We start from the raw sequence: 20,604 nt of genomic DNA, 5'->3' as shown, positions 1-20,604 counted from the left end.
TGGAAAAACTTTGCCTGGTCTGATGAGTCTCGATTTCTGCTGCAACGTTCAGATGGTAGGGTCAGAGGTCAACAACATGAAAGCATGGATCCATCCTGCCTTGTATCAACAGTTCAGGTTGGTGGTGGTGGTGTAATGGTGTGGGGGATATTTTCTTGGCACACTTTGGGCCCCTCAGTACCAACTGAGCATCGTTTAAACGCCACAGCCTACCTGAGTATTGTTGCTGACCATGTCCATCCCTTTATGACCACAGTGAACCATCTTCTGATGCTGCTTCCAGCAGGATAACGCACCATGTCACAAAGCTCAAATCATCTCAAACTGGTTTCTTCAACATGACAATGAGTTCACTGTACTCACATGGCCTCCACAGTCATCAGATCTTTATCCAATAGAACACCTTTGGGATGTGGTGGATCAGGAGATTCGCATAATGGATGTGCAGCTGACAAATCTGCAGGTGTACCTAATAAAGTGGCTGTTTGTCTTTGATGTGGCTCATGATAAATTAAGATGGAGGACAGGGTTGTTTTAATGAACGAGTGTCTGAAAGCATTTAACATAAACACTGGTTGTTAGTGTGTGTGTGTGTTAGTGCATTGCAACAGGCATATAAGCAGTTCAACAGTAAATAAGTAAATTGTTCACAACATTTGTTAGGTTTCTTAATTCATTAGTGCAGAATAAAAGATGTTAAGATCATATATGCCTAAAGACAAACAGCTGTGTTGGTTTCATGTGAGATAAGCAGTTTTGTGGAACGTGTTGCTCTCTTGATGTGTGTGCAGCATCCGGATATCAGAAGGCTTTCACTTTGCTGCCAGTGGAGAGGGCATCGTGAACATGGTGATCGAGCTGCCTATGAAGGTGAAGAACAGCACAACATCAAATCTCTTTTGAAGTTTTACTGTCATGTATCTGTACGTTTTCTAGTGGTTGTTTAGTTTCTACTGAATGTGATTTCAATCCTCAGGGAATATCTGGAGACACGGACAGAGAGAATCACTCTTGTATTGTTCAGTACATCTTGTTTCCACCTCACTCCACCTCTACTAAGGACAGGTGAGACCAGTACCTGTAGAAAACACCTGTTTTAAAGACTTCTCAGACTGAATGTGTCAGTTTGCATCACTTAGCCTTATAATAGGAATCAACTGCTGTTTGGTTTCACTTCATTTGTTCAGCCTGACATTGTGTTTGCTCATTTTCTGGGTTGGCTTTTGGTCTACCCAGTCAGCAGTGTGTGATCTGTCAGTCCTGCTCTGTCAGTTTCAGGTGAAGCAGTTCACAGTCTTCACCTTATTTAGCATTTATATCTAAAAGTTACTCACAACAACCTGAGCAACTATGTCCACGTTAGTCATGCTCTTCTCTCTTCTGGCATTTTGGCCGCCATTGGTCTGTTATGTTCAATGTTAGTGACATTGGAGGAAGACACCCCCTTCTTAACTCCATCATTAGCTGGGGTTGGTTGACAACACAGCATCAGATCTGTTTGAGTCGCTGAAGAAATTAAAGATGTGGGCTGTGATTCAGGGGTCTGGAGTCGGACTGTCTGCCAGACTCACACCAATGTGGCCAAACCATAAACAATAGAGGCTCAAGAATAAGCAGGTTTTCATTACAACCAAAGACCCACTTACTGATTAGCAGTTCTTCCAGAGGAGGCAGGAGCCAATGGAACTCAGCTGCAGAGCTGAACACCTCCAGACTGTTGGTCTACAAAGCCTGACATTCACACTGACCCTCCCTCATGAGTGCTGGCATTGCAAAGTTCCAAAGGACTAGAAACATATTAAATTGCTAAACATTTCATGCAGGTTACATTTTATACATTTGTTCACCTCGCTGTCTTTTGTTCATGGCACTGTAGCTTCTCCACTGATGATGACAATGACACCGAGGTGGAGGCTGTAGATATGGACACAGAGCTGAACCTGGTGACAGAGTGCTGGGTGGAGCCACAGAGTGGCACAGTGATGAACTGCATGGACCAGCAACGCCACTTCCAGGGCCTCAAGTACCAGGAGATCTCTCAAGCAGTGTGTATAACTCATACAGAAGCAGAGTGATAGTCTGTCCACAGTCTGAGCGCAATGGTGCATGTGAAGATCCATGTTTACCGTTGTGCTGTCAGAACAGGTTATCTACATGTTTAATAGTGACCTGCTGTGTTATTCTAGATCTTCCCAAGGGATCTGACCTGTATGTCCACCATGATGACCTTTGAGTATCTGAGCCAGCTGTGTCAGAATAAGGACCAGGTCTGCTCACTGCCTGCTGGACACAAGGGTGTGAGAGGTAATACGGCACTCTACATTTCATACATAGTAAGCAGTAACTGTCCAGACATCCTCAGATGGTGTGGTGGAAATATTGACATGAAAGCAGAAAATACCACTCTGTAAAAATACTGTAAAAAAAACTTCAACCACACTTTGGAATTTGGATTCTTGGCACTGATGTGTTAATACATAAGAAGCATTAAAATGTGGAAGTTGTTTGAGGTGAAGCTGAATTTGACTACTCTTAATGTAGTGTTGTATAATGTAGAAGAAGAGAGGTGCAGAGAGAACCAGCTTTATTTCAAACAGGCTCATACTGCAGACAGGTCTTTATTCCCTGTTTACTGCCTCAGTTAACACTAAATGTCTCTGTTGTCTCAGTAAATTCAGTGTAATGTCAGTGTCATTGTCACACCCACCACTCCACTGTTATTCTCTTTGACTTTAGTTTTATGTGCTTCCAGTTTGTTGAATGCTGTTAAGCTGCTGACAGTGAAACACAACCCTTCTTCACTGATGCTTTGCATTAAAGTCTTCAGGCAGCATGGAGGGTGTAATGCGCCTTTTTTCTTGACAGGCTTTTAATGTGAGACAATCATCAGGAGACATGTCATAAAGGTGATGGTGTGAGGTGTAATTACTTGCCAGCTGAAGTGTCATAAAGTTGAAGTTTAATTTGAAACATCTGTACAGGAAGTGTTGAGGTTTAGTAATTGTAACTTAACAGAAACTGCAAAACAGCAAAATGGAAGCGACTGGAAATAACTTTCTGCAAATTTACCAGTAGATATGTGTTTACCTATATATGTCCCCTGCTGCTGCTGGCTTTGTCAGATGGTGATTGCTCTGTTTGAAAGTCTTTGTCTTTCTGTGTCCTGTGTGTGCAGCTGAAGCTCTGGCCTCTGAGGACAGCATCCACATCGTTCCTTTTCAGTTTGACCTCATTCAGTTACTCCCCAAATGTCAGCAGGTTGAACTCTTCTTCCTCACATTCAGCACAGGTACTGTTCTCGTTCAGTTCCTCTGTCATACTGTTCTCATACGGTTCACCTGTCACACTGTTCTCATACACCTCATATATGGTTCCTCTGCTCAGTTTACTGCAGCTTTTAAAATGATACACATCGACCATGACATAAATACTTTTTGTGAATGACAATGAAATAAAAAATAAATACCAGGGTGTACTTCACCGTGTGTTTGTTAAACGAAGTGAGTCTTCCCTGTTACCTTGTTTTTCTCAGTGGTGGAGAATGAAGAGCAGGTTCACAGCTCCTCCTGTCTGCCCAACGAGCTCCTGCTCAGCCTCTTCCACAGCAGCCTGGAGCATGAGCTCAGTGACAGGGAGATTCCATTAGCTGACAGCGACCATGTTGCCTTCATGCAGCACATCTTAGAGCGAGAGCGAGACGGCCACGTGGCTCCTTTCTCCTTACCTGTTATTAAAGGTCAGTATCTTGTCTCTTCTCAATGTTAACTGCACCCATAGGTGATGACAGATATCTTGTGGTGTCCATGTTTATCAGATACAGAAAGACTCCTCCTGATGAGTCACTGTCTCCTCTAATCTATGTGTTGTGTTTTGTCAGAGGAATATGTGAAGCCTCCAGACAGACAGGACACAGTGCCGTCATTCCACACCACCGGGAACAGCAAAGAGGTGATGGGGTCTACTAGCACTTTACAGGTAATCCCAAAGTTTAATGCAAACTCAAGTGTCAAACCATACTAGCAAGTCAGTATTACAAGTTTTCATAGATATTATATACAGTACTATATCAGTACAGTTCTATATAGTCATGATTATACTGCATATATTTTATATTGCAATAGGTGGTCAGCCCCATCTCGCACAGTCTGCTTTTTTTTTATTGTTTTCCCACTGGGGGCTCTTGACATTGGCAACGTGCGGGTCCACATAGATGTTATGGCAGAACTAAACACATTGACCTGAGCATCTAACTCCTCAGGAATCTGGGTCTTATATCATGTCACGAATAAACCCTCTGTCCTACTTCACATCTTCATATTGGTCTATTTACAGAATCTCCCTCCTCCAGATCTGGATTCACTGTAAAGATCTGAATTAAAATGATCCTATCCTGAGGTGCAGACGTATTTTAGTCTTGTGATCTCTGCCTGTTTGCTGTCTGTTTTATGTGACATATGAATCTTCTGTAAGTTACCTTGTGTGTGTAACACCCTGGAAAAATTGTAAAACATTTTGATTTGTGTATCATTTCTCTAACTGGAATTGAAATAATGGGCCAGAGGCTGATGAACACTGGGTCAAACATTGTTGGGGGGTCAGTAACTGAATGACAGGATGCATTTAGTACATTTTCACAGCATCAATTCAGTTCAGAATCAGAATCAGAATCAGAATCAGAATCAGTTTTATTGCCAAGTATGTTTTCACATACAAGGAATTTTTTCTGGTGATTGGTGCAATTGATCAGCAACAGTGGGGCTCTCTAGCCTTGTTGATGAGGCTAATAGCAGATGGGAAGAAGCTATTTTTGTGGCGAGAGGTTTTGGTCCTGAAGGACCGCAGCCTCCTGCCAGAGGGGAGTGTCTCAAAGAGTTTGTGTCCAGGGTGGGAGGAGTCAGCTACAATCTTCCCTGCACGCCTCAGAGTCCTTGAGGCGTACAGGTCCTGGAGGGACGGAAGATTGCAGCCAATCACCTTCTCAGCAGAGTGGATGATACGCTGCAGTCTGTTATTGTCCCTCTCCGTGGCAGCAGCGTACCAGATGGTGATGGAGGAGGTGAGGATGGACTCGATGATGGAGGTGTAGAAGTTCACCATCATAGTCCTTGGCAGGTTGAACTTCTTCAACTGCCTCAGGAAATACATCCTCTGCTGAGCTTTTTTGATGAGGGAGCTGATGTTTAGCTCCCATTTGAGATCCTGTGTGATGGTGGTTCCCAAGAAGCGAAAATGCTCCACGGTAGCCACGGGGGAGTCACACAGGGAGATGGGGGTGGGTGGGGCTGGGCTCTTCCTGAAGTCCACTATCATTTCCACTGTCTTCAGAGCGTTTAGCTCTAGGTTGTTCTGCCTGCACCAGGTCACCAGACGCTCAGTCTCCCACCTGTAGGCAGACTCATCGCCATCAGAGATGAGTCCAATGAGAGTGGTGTCGTCTGCAAACTTCAGGAGCTTGACAGACTGATGGCTGGAGGTGCAGGTGTTAGTGTACAGGGAGAAGAGCAGAGGAGAAAGAACGCAGCCTTGCGGGGATCCAGTGCTGATGGTCTGGGAGTCAGACACGTGCTTTCCTAGCTTCACGTGCTGCCTCCTGTCAGACAGGAAGTCGGTGATCCACCTGCAGGTGGAGTCAGGCACGCTCAGCTGGGAGAGCTTGTCCTGCAGCAGAGCCGGGATGATGGTGTTGAAGGCAGAGCTAAAGTCCACAAACAGGATCCTGGCATAGGTCCCTGAGGAGTCCAGGTGCTGGAGGATGAAGTGGAGAGCCATGTTGACGGCGTCATCTACAGACCTGTTGGCTCTGTAGGCGAACTGCAGGGGGTCCAGGAGTGGGTCAGTGATGGATTTGAGATGGGACAGGACAAGACGCTCAAATGATTTCATGACCACAGAGGTCAGGGCAATGGGTCTATAGTCATTTAGTCCTGTGGGCCTTGGTTTTTTGGGGACAGGGATGATGGTGGAGGATTTGAAGCAGGCTGGCACGTGGCAGATCTCCAGTGAGGTGTTGAAGATGTCTGTGAACACTGGAGACAGCTGATCAGCACAGTGCTTCAGGGATGATGGAGAGACAGAGTCAGGACCGGCTGCTTTGCGGGGGTTCTGCTTCTTAAAAAGCCTGTTGACATCTCTCTCCAGGATAGAGAGAGACGTTCCTTTGGTAGGGGAGGAGGAGGGGGGTTCTGATGTGGCTCTGATGTGGAGGTTAGTGTCAGGCTTGTCCCACTGTCTTTCAAAGCGGCAGTAGAACTCATTCAGATCGTTGGCCAGACGGAAGTCATTAATGGAGTGGGGGGGTTTAGGTTTGTAGTTAGTGATCTGTCTGAGCCCTTTCCAGACAGAAGCAGAGTCATTGGCTGAGAACTGGAGCTGAAGTTTCTCAGAGTACAGTCGTTTAGCTTCTCTCACCGCTTTGCTAAACCTGTACTTGGACTCTTTAAACTTGTCCCTGTCCCCACTCCTGAAAGCTTCCTCCTTTTGCCTCCTGAGCTGACTGAGCTTAGCTGTGAACCAGGGTTTGTCATTGTTATAACTCACCCTGGTGCGTGATGGGATACAGCAGTCCTCACAGAAGCTGATGTATGACGTCACAGCCTCTGTGAACTCATCCAGACTGTTGGAAGCAGTCCTGAACACCTCCCAGTCAGTGCAGTCCAAACATGCCCGCAGATCCTCTATGGCTTCACTGCTCCACTGCTTTGATGTCCTCGCAACAGGTTTACACAGTTTTAGTTTCTGCCTGTATGTGGGAATCAGGTGGACCATGACATGGTCAGAGTGGCCCAGTGCAGCCCGGGGGACGGCGTGATAAGCACCACTGATTGTGGTGTAACAGTGGTCCAGAGTGTTCCCCTCTCTGGTCGGGCAGTTAACAAACTGTCTGTATTTGGGCATACAACAACAATATGAACAACAATATGTTGTTCATACAACAACATGTCATGCTCACCAGTCATGTTTGGATTTAATGATTAATTCTAGTTGGTGCTACTTTGTCTTTTTTGAGTTCTGTTAAGCCACTGTCATTGATACAGGATCTCCTGATGATTTTTCAAATTAAAAGCCTTCAAGGAAAGGCTTCTGGAAGGTTTTATGGAACATGTAGTTGTACTGATGGAATTAGTGCTGGTGACATTAAACTAAACTTTTCATGATTGAAGGTAAAGATGGAGGAAGTATTGGGTTTACAGCAACAGGAGCAGATCAGAAAACCAGCTTCATACTTATAAACCAGTGGAAATAAAGGCCTGTCTCTAATATGAGCCAGTTTAGATTTGAGATGTGTGGTGGCAGCTGTAACAGGGGATACATGTTAATAAGTGTTCACCACTGCAGTGATAAACGTGTTTCCTCTCTGTCTTTGGCAGAGCTTCAGTAACGCAGACCTTGTGGATGAAGAGCCCTTGCTGGTGGAGAGCAGCTGCTCTACACCACAGTGGAGATGCTACACCAAGTACATCAGCCCCCAACAGATCCTCCTCACTTTCCTCCCTGCTTCTTTCACAGGTACACTTCCAGTTTGTAACCTGGTTTTCTGGGTCTGAACCACTCTAATAATGTGAAAAAGTGAAACGTGGACACTGTATTTATTTTGCAGACGTTCTGATGTTAATGGCAGTGGGGCTAGAGACAGAGCCTCACAGTAACATCAGCATGAAGGAGGATGACACGCTGACCCCCAGCATCAAGTCTCAGGCTGACACCCTGTCCGGTTCCACAAGTGGGCTGGAGAGGTCTGAGTCTGGCCTCAGTTTGGCCAGTAAACTGCAAAGGAGCTCGAGCAGCGGACATTTTACTGCCAGGTCCCCTGTACTCTCTCCTCAGTCTGAGGGCCAGACATCGCCCACTGACTCAACGGTCCTGGATCAGGATAGCTGGGACAGCAGGGTGTCAGAGACGGAGACAGGGACTCCTGGCTCAGGTCAGTCTAATGCTCTTGTCCAGTCACATTTTTCCTCCTTCTGATGTTTGATGTGAACATTAACTGAAGCCTCTAACCTGGATTTGTAGAAGTTTATACACTGCTGCCACATGATTGGCTGATTTGGATAATTGTATGAACAAGCAGCTGTATGGGCGTTCCTTATAAAGCGCTTGGTGAGTGTAGGAGAAAGGAACAAACACAGATGGAGAGAGAGAAAAGGAAAAGGATGTAGACGAAGATCCAGATCAGACCTGAGAAAGAGAGGTCCCAGGATGACCGATGGTCCAGCACAGAGAGCCTGAGTGAGAAGATAGAGACAGACATCCCAGATGTTCATGTGCTTGAGTGACAATAAATGAATGTGCTACAGTTAACTGTCACTATTAAATAATGTGTTTCTCACATATAACTAAAATCTACTTTTCTAATTTTTCTAGATGTGGGAGAAAAAGAGGGAGTCCAGTTCTCTGAACCACAGAAGGCAGATTTCCACATCAGCTTCAGCAGACAGGTTTCCCAGCACAGCACCAGTGACAGCAGCCAGTTAAAGTGTCCAGTTTACGTCTACAACTGCTCTCTGGAGCACCTGAAGGAGCAACTGGTACACCCCAACTCCAACCGCCAGCCCAGGGACATCTTCAGGTACTGAGCTTACCAGGGTCCAAACACTGACAACAGGTGCCCTTGTGGAACAGATTTCATGGAATTACAGAGATAATCAGTCAGATAGATTTGTTTTTCATCAATGCTGTGAGACTTTTCACTTTCCACACATCACGTCTTTCTAACAGCTGTATGTATGAAAACAGACAGTCTTCTCAGAGTTCCTTAGCAGAGCACCATGCAGAGAGCCACACAGAAGCTTTATGTTTGTGTTCCTGGTTGACTGTCCTTAATTGACTTAATTGAGTTCATGTTTTTTTTTGAAAACTGGGATTGGCTGGACATGGCAAACAAAGAGAAACCAGGTAGCAGGAGTCATGCACAATCTAGAGGACAAGGAGATGAGGATTAATCCAAACAAGGAAAACTAGAGAGTTGGATGGAGCAACTACCACAGTGTGTAGCGGAACAATCTGGCAAAGAGTGGAGACGAGAGCTGGTTATATATACAGATCAGGGTGGAGTCTTGATTAGATGATGAGCTGCAGGTGAGTAGATGGTCTTGGAGGGAACTTGAATATAGGTCAGCCACGCCCACCTTCACATACACACACACAAACAGAGACAAAGACAAACTGGGGAGAAGAGGGAGAGGTCAAAAACACAAGAAACACAATGCAGGGGAGCAGAAAACTGCCAACCATAACGCACAAATTTAAAGCTCTGTAATTGGTTTAAAAAATTTGCCATCAAAATTCCCCTTTGGAGTTATAGTTGATGTCTCTGCTTCAGATTTTATGTCCACAGGTTTTGACTTCTTATCAATTAACCAGATCTTTTCTAAGACATCAAAGTATCCTTTGTAATGATGATTCATGTCTTATCATCTGGACTGAATTTGTCAAACTTTGTTTTAGTAAAAGTGCTCTATTTCCAGATTTCAGTGATAGAAAAGCCAATTTGTAATAATCATGGATTATGGATTATCCTTGAACTGAATAATATTCCTACCACCATAACATAACTGATCTTTGATTTTGTCAGAAGATGCAGTCCAGTTTTTAATGTGTGTCTCTGGTTTTGTTTGGGTGAGAATAGAAAATGATGAATCCTGGGGGATGTATCAGAGGATGAAGTGCTTGGTTCTGGTTCTTTATTCTCTGTCTCTCTGTGCTGAGGTGCTGCTAAGCTGTTAGTGGACGTGCATGTCTTCTGTAGAGTGGAAAGTGTTGCTCTTCTAATACAATAGGCTCCGGCACCATCTTCCCTTCCCAGGCCCATCTATGCTTCCTTCTCTGGCTTGTGTTATGACACACAAACAGTGCTGGCACACACTGAACATAACAGACAGACTAGAAAATGTGCTTTCTGCTAAAAATGAATGCTGAAAAAAGCTGAAATCTAAGCCAAATTAGCTGAAAAGGCTAAAAAACATTAACACTGCTTTACTGGAAGTGTTTGAGTGGCAGAGTTGGAGGCTAAAGTCAGAACCTGAAGAAGCTGGTCAAACGGTCACTGAAGTTAAAGAGAGTGAGAGTGATGTAACTTGTAGAACTTGTTATCTGAGAATTTTGGGTGACTGCCAGAGACAGTATTTATTACCTGGATACGCATCGCACATATGCGCAGGATGTCGAGACATAATACCAACAAACGTCACATGTGACTTGGGTGATGCAAGCAACCTGATAAAGGCGTCCGTCACTTAGTAATCGTCTCCTACATAATCTAGGGACAGTGAACTCTGGCAGTCATTCAGAATTCACAGAACCTTAGTTACAACTGTAACTCTTGTTCTGTTTCATTCTTCCTGACTGCTAGAGACGGTATATAATACCTGGATGACCTATCCCAACGCAACTGGATGGGGGCAGCAACATTACCCCTGTAAAAGTGTGCGGAGGTACAGAAGGGAAGCCCAAGTAGCCGAGGCACAGATGTCACTCAGTGGAACAGTCCTCAAGGCAGCCCAAGAGGTGGAGACACTCCTAGTTGAATGACATTTCATAGGGGGAACTTGGAGGCCCCTGAGCCTGAACACATATGAGATGGTATCAACAACCCAGTTTGAAGCCTCTGTTTGGATAAGCACAACCCTTCCTGTGCCCACCATAACAGGCAAACAGTGCATCCGACTTATGGAACCCAGCTGATGCATCCATGTTCTATCTCAAAGTCCAAAAAGGACAAAGTAGTCTGACATCAAGATGCAGTTCCTCCGCCCCTGGCTGAGGGGCAAAGGCTGCCAAACTGATAGCCTGATTAAAAAGCTGAAAAGCTGAAAGCCGCTTAGGTTGAAAAGAGGGGTTGGACCACATAGTAACCCCAGACCTGTCAGAGTTCCAACGTAAACAGTCCCTGGCAATGGACAGGGCATGAAGTTCACCAACACACTTTGCAGATGCAACAGCAAGGGGAAAGGCAATCTTTCCCAACAGACGTCTGAGATCAGCCTGTTCCAGGGGCTCAAATGGTTGGGAATATAAGACTCCAGAACAATGGTTAACTCCCTGCTGCACCTGAATAGCATGTGGGGGCCACAACCGGAGGGCACCATTCAGAAAATGACTCACCAGAGAATGTGGCCTCATAGTTCGATTGTCCACCAGAACATGCCCAGCCGAGATGGTAGAAACTGAGAGACCTATATCCAGCAACATCTGCAAGTATCTGAGCAATACAGGCACAGAGCAACACTCTGGGTCCACATCCTGATCTGTACACCACCTGGAAAAAAGTTTCCACCTGTTTGCATACAGAGCCCTAGTTGAAGGTGCTTGAGCATTAAGTGCAGTCTGGATCACAGCCTGATTGCACAAACTCAGTAACGAGCCTGGCCCTTCAGGGCCAAACATAGAGCTGAAGGAGGTCTGCATGGGGATGCCAAATGCACCCTCCCAACTGTGACAGGAGATCCTGTCTCACTGGGAGGGGCCAAGCCGGTGGATCCTCCCCGGCCACTATGGAGTCACCAGAAACACAGTGTGGTTGACCCTGACTATTCTGGGAAGTGTGAGCATAAGTAGTGGAGTTGGAAGGAAGCCTTAGGCCCTGTTCAGACCTGGTATTAACATGCATCTTCAGTGATCTGACCACAAGTGGTCAGCTCTAAGTGTGTCTGTTCACACCTGGCTTTAAAATGCATCTCCATATGCGTCTCCAGTGACCACTTGTTTTCGGATCTCACTTTCCCGCTTCATATGCAAATAAACAGGTATACAGTGTTGTTTCCTGCCTATCCTGTGGTTCCACACAGCCCCTCACTCTGAGAGGGAGCAGTCTGTTACCACTATCTCCTGATGGGGTGGAAGTGAGCCCATGGGGACACTGCGGCACAGACAAACCGTCTCTCTCCAGGGTTCCAGAGATCAAAGGGACCAGCTGGAGATCGTCACCATCCTGTGTTGATGCAACTTGGGGTTGAGGCCCAAGCTGTTGACCCAGATCTGCACGGGACGCAGCGAGAGGTGCCCTAGAAGGACGATTGCCGTTGCTGCTTTCAATTTTCCCTGCAACCAGAGAACCAGGCCATATTTCCTTGCGCCCCTCCGAAAAAGAGAGACGGCTGAGGATGTCGTCAATCCTCTGGGGGGAGGGAGACGCTTTTATTGCCACCGAATCGATGGCAAACCTGATGATGACGACATGCTGACTGGGAACCAAAGAACTCTTTGCAAAATTTACAGTAAGCCCCAGCTGGATCACATGGGTCTAGAGAGTCGCTGTGACTCAGATTGCCTGCTCTTGGGTTGGAGCACAAATTTACCAGTTGTCCAAGTGAGGAAGAATGTGCATTCCCCTGCCCTTCAGCGGAGGAAGTGCTGCTGCAGTGCATCTGGTGAAGGCCTGAGGGGCGAGCGAGAGCTTGAATGGGAGCACTTGGGACTGTCCTTCAAAGGCAAAATGCAGAAACTGCCTGTGGTGGGATGCCATTGGCACATGGAAGTACGCATTCTTCAAATCGATGCTTGTAAACCAGTGTCTCTCTGACACAGCCTGGAAAGCATCTGCTGTGCGAAGAATTTGAAAACGAAAAGCCTTTATAAACTGGTTCAACTGTCTGCGATCCAGGATTGGCTGAAAACTGCCATCATTCTTTGGAAAAAGAAAGTAGGTTGATTAGAACCCACTCAATTGAATTGAACTTTCTACACATTCTATGGCGCTTTTCCTCAGAAGCGCAGAAATTTCCCATCTGAGAACCCTCAGCCCTCATCAACCTTCCAAGCTCCCTGGCCATAAAGGCAAATGCCTGGAGCAAAGCATCAGTCAAGCTCTGTGTTGAGGCATCAACTCCAGCAGCCTGGAGAGTCTGTGACAGAGTTAGAACAAGATGGGAGAGAGAATTTACAAAATATCCCATCCGAGCTACAGCGATCCTACACTGCAGGCATGGGCAATGGGCATATGGTCTTAAGGCTTCATCTGGAGATACTATCAGAGAAGCAATGGAAGCATCAATGGCAGTTATCTGATGTAGGCCATATTGAGCAGCATCTTTCATGGCAGCCAGGGCCTTGCAGTCATTGGGTAGGTGGAGGAGGGGGCTCCCTGTCTGGTTCCTTTTGCTCTCTGTCCTCCCTATCAGAAAAGAGATTCCTGAAGGCTGCAATAGAAAGTACGTTCTCCTCATGTTGTTTAGAAACAGAGAATAAAGTAGCTAGACTATCCCTCTCATCATAGGTCTGAAGTGGCGGCTCCAAAACCACAGTAGCAGAAGCAGTAGGAGGGCCACCAGGCTATAAATTAAGAAGAGACTTACCTTGGGCGAACTCTGAGGCCAATGTGTCAACCTTGAGAACCAAAGGTTAATTTGCTTCCGTTTCTTTCTCATGTCAGGGGCATTAACCTCAGTGTGCTTGTGACTTTTAGAACCCGAATGCAGGCATTCTTGAGATAACCAAGCCTCAGAAAAGCTACTGTCATGGCAGGCAGACCTAGCAGCCCTCTCTGCCAATGGCATGCAGCTGCAATTAGTACAGGCATTATCTGTCAATGCCTGTTTTGGATGTTCAATGCTGAGGCACGATGGACACTTATCATGACCATCCTCTGGGCTGAGGGGGACCAAGCAGGAATTTAAAATTGAAAGCATGATCGACAACAGGCTGGAATGTCGGTGTAGTTCAGGTGGCTCAACACTGAAAACTGAGTCACTCACTGCTACAATTCCTCAGCTGTCGACACAGTCCCCGCAGCAATGTGTAAACACCGAAAAAAAAGGCATCTAGCAATACAGCACATGCATAATTTTTTATATACACTGTTTTGAAACTAATAGTTTTAAAATGTATAACTAAGTATTGAACAGTGTAAGACTTCAGACTCCATGTGTGCTTGTGTGTTTATTCACTAAGTTATGAACTGAAATTAATTTACTGTTGCTCTGTTTATTATATTACAGTTGGTGGCACTGTGCTTGTTGCAGCACTGTCAGTTTTTCCTTTTTAATAAACATGTCTGAAAGTCTCTTTTCCCTTTGTCACTGTGGGGGATGAGTTAAGACTGATGAGGCATCAGGCTGCAACATAACAACATGTGAAGAAAGTGAAGGCGTCTGAACCCTTATGAATGTTATGTGGATGAGCATTACAGGAAATTACTGAATGAACTTCATTAGTTTTTGTAACTGTGGGTGTTTATTCCCTGCCTCTGTCTGCTGTTGTCCTCTGGCAGGTCACTGTCTCATGACCGCAGCAGTCCATCCCCTTGGACCGACCTCCTGGCTCAGCCTCACAAACACAAGGAGCTGGCCAATTACTGCAGCCTGCTGCAGGAGCATTACCACCAGAGCTACGTCAAAGGTGACCTTTCCCTCACCTCCACTCCACCCATCAACATGCAGTACACCTGCCAAATACATTTCCTGTCAATACATGCATCAGTTCCCTGACTTAATAGTAATAAAACCTTATACTCCATATTTCAAAGAAAACATTAAAAACAAAGCAAAAAGGATTTTTAAGAGACAAGAAATCAGAGATCTGTAAAGAATAGGGACAGCTGTGTTGGTCTGTTGGACCACCGCTGTGGTACTGAGTGAAATGTCTGGACAATTGCTGATTTTACATTTCGTTCAGACGTTCATGTTCCCCTCAGGATGAACTGTAATAACTTACATAACTGACTCTGACTTTGACACCTGCAAAATGATGAGGTTGTACTTGCTAATTGCTAAATGTTTGCATGCTAACAGGTAAACATTATACCTGCAAAGCATCAACATGCTAGCTTTATCCCTGTAAGCATTTTAGCATGCTGATGTGAGCCTGACAGAGGTGTCAGCGTGGCTGAGTCGTTATAAAAGTCTCAATCGTTTTCCAAAACATCTGCTCACTGTAGATCTGAACAGATGTTACTCTCACAGGAGGAAAATAGTGTGTTTTTTGAGAACTATTTTCAGAGGCAGATAAATCCACATTTAGTGTTTTAATGACTATTTGGGGTAGCAGGACGGTGTGTGTGTTCATGGTGATGAAGCAACTTGTGACCCAGTGACACAGTGTAATAGTTTCTGGAAAAAATGGAGCAAATATAGTAACAACCACAGAACACATGGAAGCTGTTCCAGAGGCTGGAGGAAATATTGAGTGTGCCGTCCATGAAGTTTTAATACACCTTTGTGTGATGCCACAAAAGTTGTATAGTTCTATTTTCTAAGACAAAGCTCTGCACAAAGTTTGTTCTTTGAAAATCCAGATGAAAGGAATCCAGCATCAGTCACTGATTGCCCCCCTGTGCTCCACAGGTGTGTACCGCAGCCTGCAGCAGTCCTACAGCATCAGCTCCCAGGACGTCCTGATGGCCATGGACTACTGTGAAGAATCCCTGCAGGAGATCGATGTCACCTCCTTCCTGCAGACCCTCTGTGGACACATTAGGGTCTTCAGGGAACACAGGGAGGCTCCAGGATGGGGAGGGAATCCAAAACCTTCAAGGAGTCCTGCCACCTTCATCATCGGAGAGGCCGAAGAGGAGCGACCAGATGAGAGGGCTGCAGTGGCCTCCTTGTCCAGGTAAGACCAAGGAGTCATCAGATCAGGGTCAGAATGATCCTAACCCTTGAAACTGAATGAGCAATTTTTATTCAACATAAGCAGCATTGAACCTTAGTTGTTTATTATATAGAGCTAAAAGAAGTTCATGTACAGCATGAATAACTGTATAATATTCAGGATGTGAGACAGACAAATAAAACAACACGAGAGCTTATGGACCTGTTCATGTTCAGTTTTGTGTATAAAACTACAACACAAAGAGGAACCACGCACTGGAATCACAGTTCCCTTTAAATTTATCAACAGCGTTTCTGCCAGCAATATTTCAGATACTCTGAGTATTTAATGTGAGCTCAGAGTTGTTAATGAGGATGTCAAGCCCTTCTGGGTCTAGATCTTCATTGGTCCACAGTCAGACAAACTGTCTATAGATGGAGATGATTCAGTTTTAGAAGAGGACTAAGTCCAGCTGAGAGACCCCAACAGCTCAACACTGATGATCAGATCAGTGACAAAGAAGCTCAGAATCACAGCTGAAGGCTGAAAGGAATCATTTGAGGTGGTTCACATCTCTGTTCATGAGTCCACCACACACACATCATGGAGCATGGAGTCCTGTTGCCATGGAAACCACAGAGGAAGCTGCTGCATTGCTGACTCCACAACACTCCTGGAACATGTTTGATAGAGTGATGGTTGAACATGCAGCTCTGTGTGGTGTAAACAGGTCTCTGCACACCAACATGAAAACCCCCTCCCACAGGTGGAGCAGGGTGGAGGGAGCATCAGGACCTGAATCTGGACAGCTCCACATCATGGTTTAAGGTCTCTTCAGGATCATGTGAGGGTGTCTGTCCACCTGCTGAACCTCAGGAGAAGCTGCTGGTCCAGCAGGACAATGACCCTGAACATCTAAATCCACCACCTGGAGTGGTCCAGTCAGAGCCCAGACCTGAATCCAATAGAGCTGCTGTGGACTGAGCTCAGAGAGCCGCTTACACCAGACGTCCTGAGAGTATCTATGAGACAAATGGTCCAAACTTCCTTCTGAGCATTGAGCAGCTCTGATCAGCAGCCACTGAAGAGCTGGTTTCAGGTTCAACAGTTATTAAATCCAGGCATCATTAACAGTTTCCACAGCACTGAGAAGGTTTTAATAACTGAATTCAGTAAAGGCACAAAAAAAATTATTTGTGTGTGATATATTAGCTGTACTTGTCTACACTTGAGAGTTGTATGGAGATTAGGTCAGATTTTATGATCGCTGCAGAAAACCAGATCACTCACAGGTTCACTGACTTTTTCTTCCTGTGTTTATTAAACATCCCTCATTTGTCAAACATATATAATAAAATCAAAGCTGTAACTGTTTTGTGAATATGGACTACTCCAACCTATTAGGATTTGCATGTACTCATGAAGATTGTAGGGAGGCACACAATTGACGGATTGATGTTAATTAAGTGCTAAATTAGATGTGAATTTCATCATCTAAATTTACCTTGATGGTTTACAGGTGTGTGATAAGTAATATCAATATCAATTATGCTGACATATATCTTTAATTCATATCTTTATTATCTATAAGCTTTAATGTTGCAATAACCAATATTTTTAATGTGAGCAATGGTTCAAATGACCACATGTAATATGACAGGGGTCACACATAGTGATGAGCCAACTCTGAGGTCCTGCAGCAGGCATCTGTTTTAACAGGAAGAGTCTCTGTACCCACCCTGCTCAGCAGCAAACACAAACAGACTGGATGTTACAACATGGGAGGGTTTTGATGGCGGCCTCAGTCTGACAACTAATTTCTTTCCACACAGCATCACTCTGTTAGGCAGCAGTCATTTTTCAGTTTCAGAGGGCTAAAACAATTATTTATATTGTGATGTTTCTGCTAATAGTATTGAAATGGAGGATGTCAGTGAAGCCGAATCTAGAGGGAAGTCCTCTGCTCCCATGTCTCCTCTGAACCTGGATGAATCCAGGACTGCCAAGATCCCAGTGTTCCCCCTGACTCTGCTTCAGACACAGCCTATGTGTGAAGTGTACCCAGACCTGCACAGAATCATACAGGTACTTACTGCAGTCCTTCCCTCTTAATGTCAGATTGTTATTCCTAAGAGTCATGGTAAGCACATGAGTAAATAGCTACAAGGTGAAACCGACATTTGAAATGAATCATTTACAGGATAAATTCATGGAGATCGTGTCTCAGTATTTCAAAGTTGTGCCCTCCAACCCACACTACTTCTTCTACTGCCCACCATCATCCAAGAAAGAGGTGAGATGACAAACTGCTGTTCTGCATTTCTCATTGTCACTTTGAGTTTTATCCAGACTGACTTTACTTTGCTGCCATTTCTCATTAATTCTCACAAAGAGAGTCAGAGATAATCAGGAGAGGAAATTATTCTGGGCTCAGTCTCAAACCTAAAAAATGAATGATGAGGTCTGAGGGTAAAGACCAATCCAAATCATATCAGCTGGGATGGAAGGAGAAGCCATTCTCACAGCCTGCATGAACGCTGCTGTCGATTGACCTGGATGAACCTTTGAACTGTGGGTTGTCTCCTCAGGAGGACTCAGAAGATGATGAAATGGAGAGACGCCCCAGTGAGGAGCTGGTGTCAGAAGCTGAGCCGGCCACAGAGGACGGTGAGCATCATTCAAAACTGTGTAGCTTCAGTGAGCTATTTTAAATATTTATCTGGTTTATCTGCTATCATCTGCTATCTTAAATAGTATTATTTTCATTGCAGCTAATGACATCTGTTGTTTAATTCTGCCTCACACAGTCTGTTGTGCTGTTCAAATGTTGATGCACTTTCAGAATTATTTAGCAAACTGCTTCACAGAGCATCAAACCTGAATACAACTAACTGTTACGAGTGTCAGATTTTCATCTTTTTGAAGCTGATTCTGCTGTAACTGAACGCCAGTCACTTATGTTTGGTTATCAAGTGAAGTCAGGTTAAATTAAATATGGGTTGACAGGTTAAATGAAGCCTGGTTCTGTTAGTTCACAACTAGATAGGTTATGTTAGGTAACAGGTTATGTCTGGTACAGTTAAAGATGAGTTAAATTTTTTATTAAGTTGAAGTTATGTGACTTATTGTTTAGAGAGGTAGCAGTGATGTTGCCTTGTTCAACAACATTATTTTGTTTTATCAGTTTCATGCTTCATGACTTTTTCTGATTTTCTGAGGAAAATTCCTTATTTATGTGATTTTGAACTGACGACATGTTTCAGTCTAATACACACAATGATCCATTACTTCTACAGCACCTCACCTCCCAGACCCATATAAGTCTATTAGGATTTCTGTTACTAGAATTTTACCACAGTCTGTTCATGAGAGATCTACATGGACATAAATAACGTTACTCTGTAAGATGACACCGGACACTTTATTAGGAACATCTGTACACCTGCAATTATCCAGTCAGCCAGTCATGCAGCAGCAGTACAACCCTGTTTCCAAAAAAGTTCGGACAGTGGTTAAAATGTAAACAGAAACAGAATGTGATGATGTGCAAATCATGTGAATCAATTTGAATTTGATGCTAGCAACACGTTTCAACTAACCCTAACCCTAACCCTAACCATTATCTCAAAGATGATCAAGAGAAATGGAAGGAAACTGAGCTAAATTTCATGTCAATAATGTGATATTTGTGATATATCCAAGACATTTTCAAAAATGTCTAAAATTCTCTTTTCACCTTTTCATTGTGGGGTATTGAGTATAGACTGATGAAGGAAAATGAATTCAAATGATTTAAGCAAGATAACAAAATGTGAAAACAGTGAAGGTCTGAAGACTTCTTGAATGCTCTGAAAATGAAAAGTAATAAGTGAAACACAAATTGTTATTTATATTAGCTGTATATAGATATATCTTCTGGGTCATAACTGAATAAATGAATAGTTTTTATTTCTACATGTTTTTTCTGTGCCACATCAAATCACAACAGCCAGGAGCTGACACAAGTACATAAAAAGCACTGTTAGTTTACATGAGGAGGGGAGAGCCTCCAGGCATCTGATGGGACAATTTGTCGTTTCATCTCCTTCTCTAGACAGAAAAAGCTACCTCTGACCTCCAACCTCCAGAACACCTGAATGGTGTTTCACTTTGGTGTTTTCATTTTCAAATCTTTCTCTGTGAACACTCCTCTAGTAATATGATTATGACCAGGTTATTGTGTGTGTAGAAAATATGTCAGGCTGCTGTGTCATGACGGAGAGCGACACAGACTTGGTGGTGGAGTATGAGGAGCATGCAGGCCCCAGCTCCCATGGAGAGGGTGAAGACCATTCCCTGTCAGACTCTAACACTGTCAACCAGGACCAGGACTCCTTCAGCATCCTGGAGGGAGACTCCCTGTTGGAGCTCGAGGGACCACAGCTGGACATGCCTCCACTGTTTGTTCATGTCACATGTTCGGTCAATATGAAAAGTTGCCATGGCTCTATGCCCATACAGACACTGCCTACCTGCCTCAGTGAGTACAGCCTCGGTTTCCTCTCAAGGGTCACGTTAAATCACATCTGTGTCTTCTGTTTGTGAATGAATGAGTGTTGTTCAATTGGAAAGCTGAAGTTTGGCTGCTGCAGTTCTTATTTGAGGTGTGTGATTGCAGGTGAGATCATTTCCTGTCTGGAGAACGCTGAGGCCTTGCGTACTGTGGATTTGAACGAGCTCTCAGTCACTTTAGATTTTTTTGTCCTAACACTACCTCTGGAGATTGAAGTCATGGCTGATTTCCATCACAACAGGTGAGTCAGAATCTAAGAGATGAGGATTCAGAAGGTTTCTGGTTTTTAATATTGATTCTAAATCCTGTGATCAGATTTCAGTATTAAAGTGATTCTGCAGTTTTCTTGTAAGCTGTTGTTTTTTCAGTAATGTATTTTGTATATCATTTAAGACAAATGTGCTGAATACATTTCCTTTATCACAGGACCTAGAACAATGGCAGAAATCCTTTTCTAAATATTTTGGAACCTGTTTTGTTTACATCCACGTTTCAGTTGGACAGCAGTCTTCTTCTTCTTTTTATTTATT

At 44.3% G+C, this 20,604-nt stretch overlaps 1 protein-coding gene across 8 annotated transcripts in view; it reads left to right on the top strand.

Moving 5' to 3' along the window:
- szt2 (SZT2 subunit of KICSTOR complex) overlaps positions 1 to 20,604 on the top strand; it is a 114,036-nt gene that overhangs the window by 20,939 nt on the left and 72,493 nt on the right. For all 8 annotated transcript variants that reach the window (XR_011692304.1, XM_071486786.1, XM_071486785.1 and 5 more), the window contains exons 17-33: positions 792 to 870; positions 977 to 1,065; positions 1,877 to 2,045; positions 2,187 to 2,304; positions 3,176 to 3,289; positions 3,533 to 3,736; positions 3,878 to 3,975; positions 7,368 to 7,506; positions 7,598 to 7,921; positions 8,362 to 8,566; positions 14,204 to 14,331; positions 15,276 to 15,543; positions 17,436 to 17,607; positions 17,723 to 17,815; positions 18,111 to 18,189; positions 19,751 to 20,041; positions 20,180 to 20,315. Coding sequence is in view for 7 of the 8 variants with exons in the window: in XM_071486786.1 (XP_071342887.1) it covers positions 792 to 870; positions 977 to 1,065; positions 1,877 to 2,045; positions 2,187 to 2,304; positions 3,176 to 3,289; positions 3,533 to 3,736; positions 3,878 to 3,975; positions 7,368 to 7,506; positions 7,598 to 7,921; positions 8,362 to 8,566; positions 14,204 to 14,331; positions 15,276 to 15,543; positions 17,436 to 17,607; positions 17,723 to 17,815; positions 18,111 to 18,189; positions 19,751 to 20,041; positions 20,180 to 20,315 (2,706 nt within the window). In the remaining variant the exon portion in view is untranslated. The remainder of the gene's footprint in view (positions 1 to 791; positions 871 to 976; positions 1,066 to 1,876; positions 2,046 to 2,186; positions 2,305 to 3,175; positions 3,290 to 3,532; positions 3,737 to 3,877; positions 3,976 to 7,367; positions 7,507 to 7,597; positions 7,922 to 8,361; positions 8,567 to 14,203; positions 14,332 to 15,275; positions 15,544 to 17,435; positions 17,608 to 17,722; positions 17,816 to 18,110; positions 18,190 to 19,750; positions 20,042 to 20,179; positions 20,316 to 20,604) is intronic.

The sequence above is a fragment of the Trachinotus anak genome, unplaced genomic scaffold (genome assembly GCF_046630095.1).
Source record: "Trachinotus anak isolate AG129_WGS33_773 ecotype Australia unplaced genomic scaffold, CSIRO_AGI_Tana_v1 ptg000010l, whole genome shotgun sequence".
In the NCBI taxonomy this organism is placed as follows: domain Eukaryota; kingdom Metazoa; phylum Chordata; class Actinopteri; order Carangiformes; family Carangidae; genus Trachinotus; species Trachinotus anak.
This window is presented reverse-complemented; position numbering and strand designations above follow the sequence as displayed.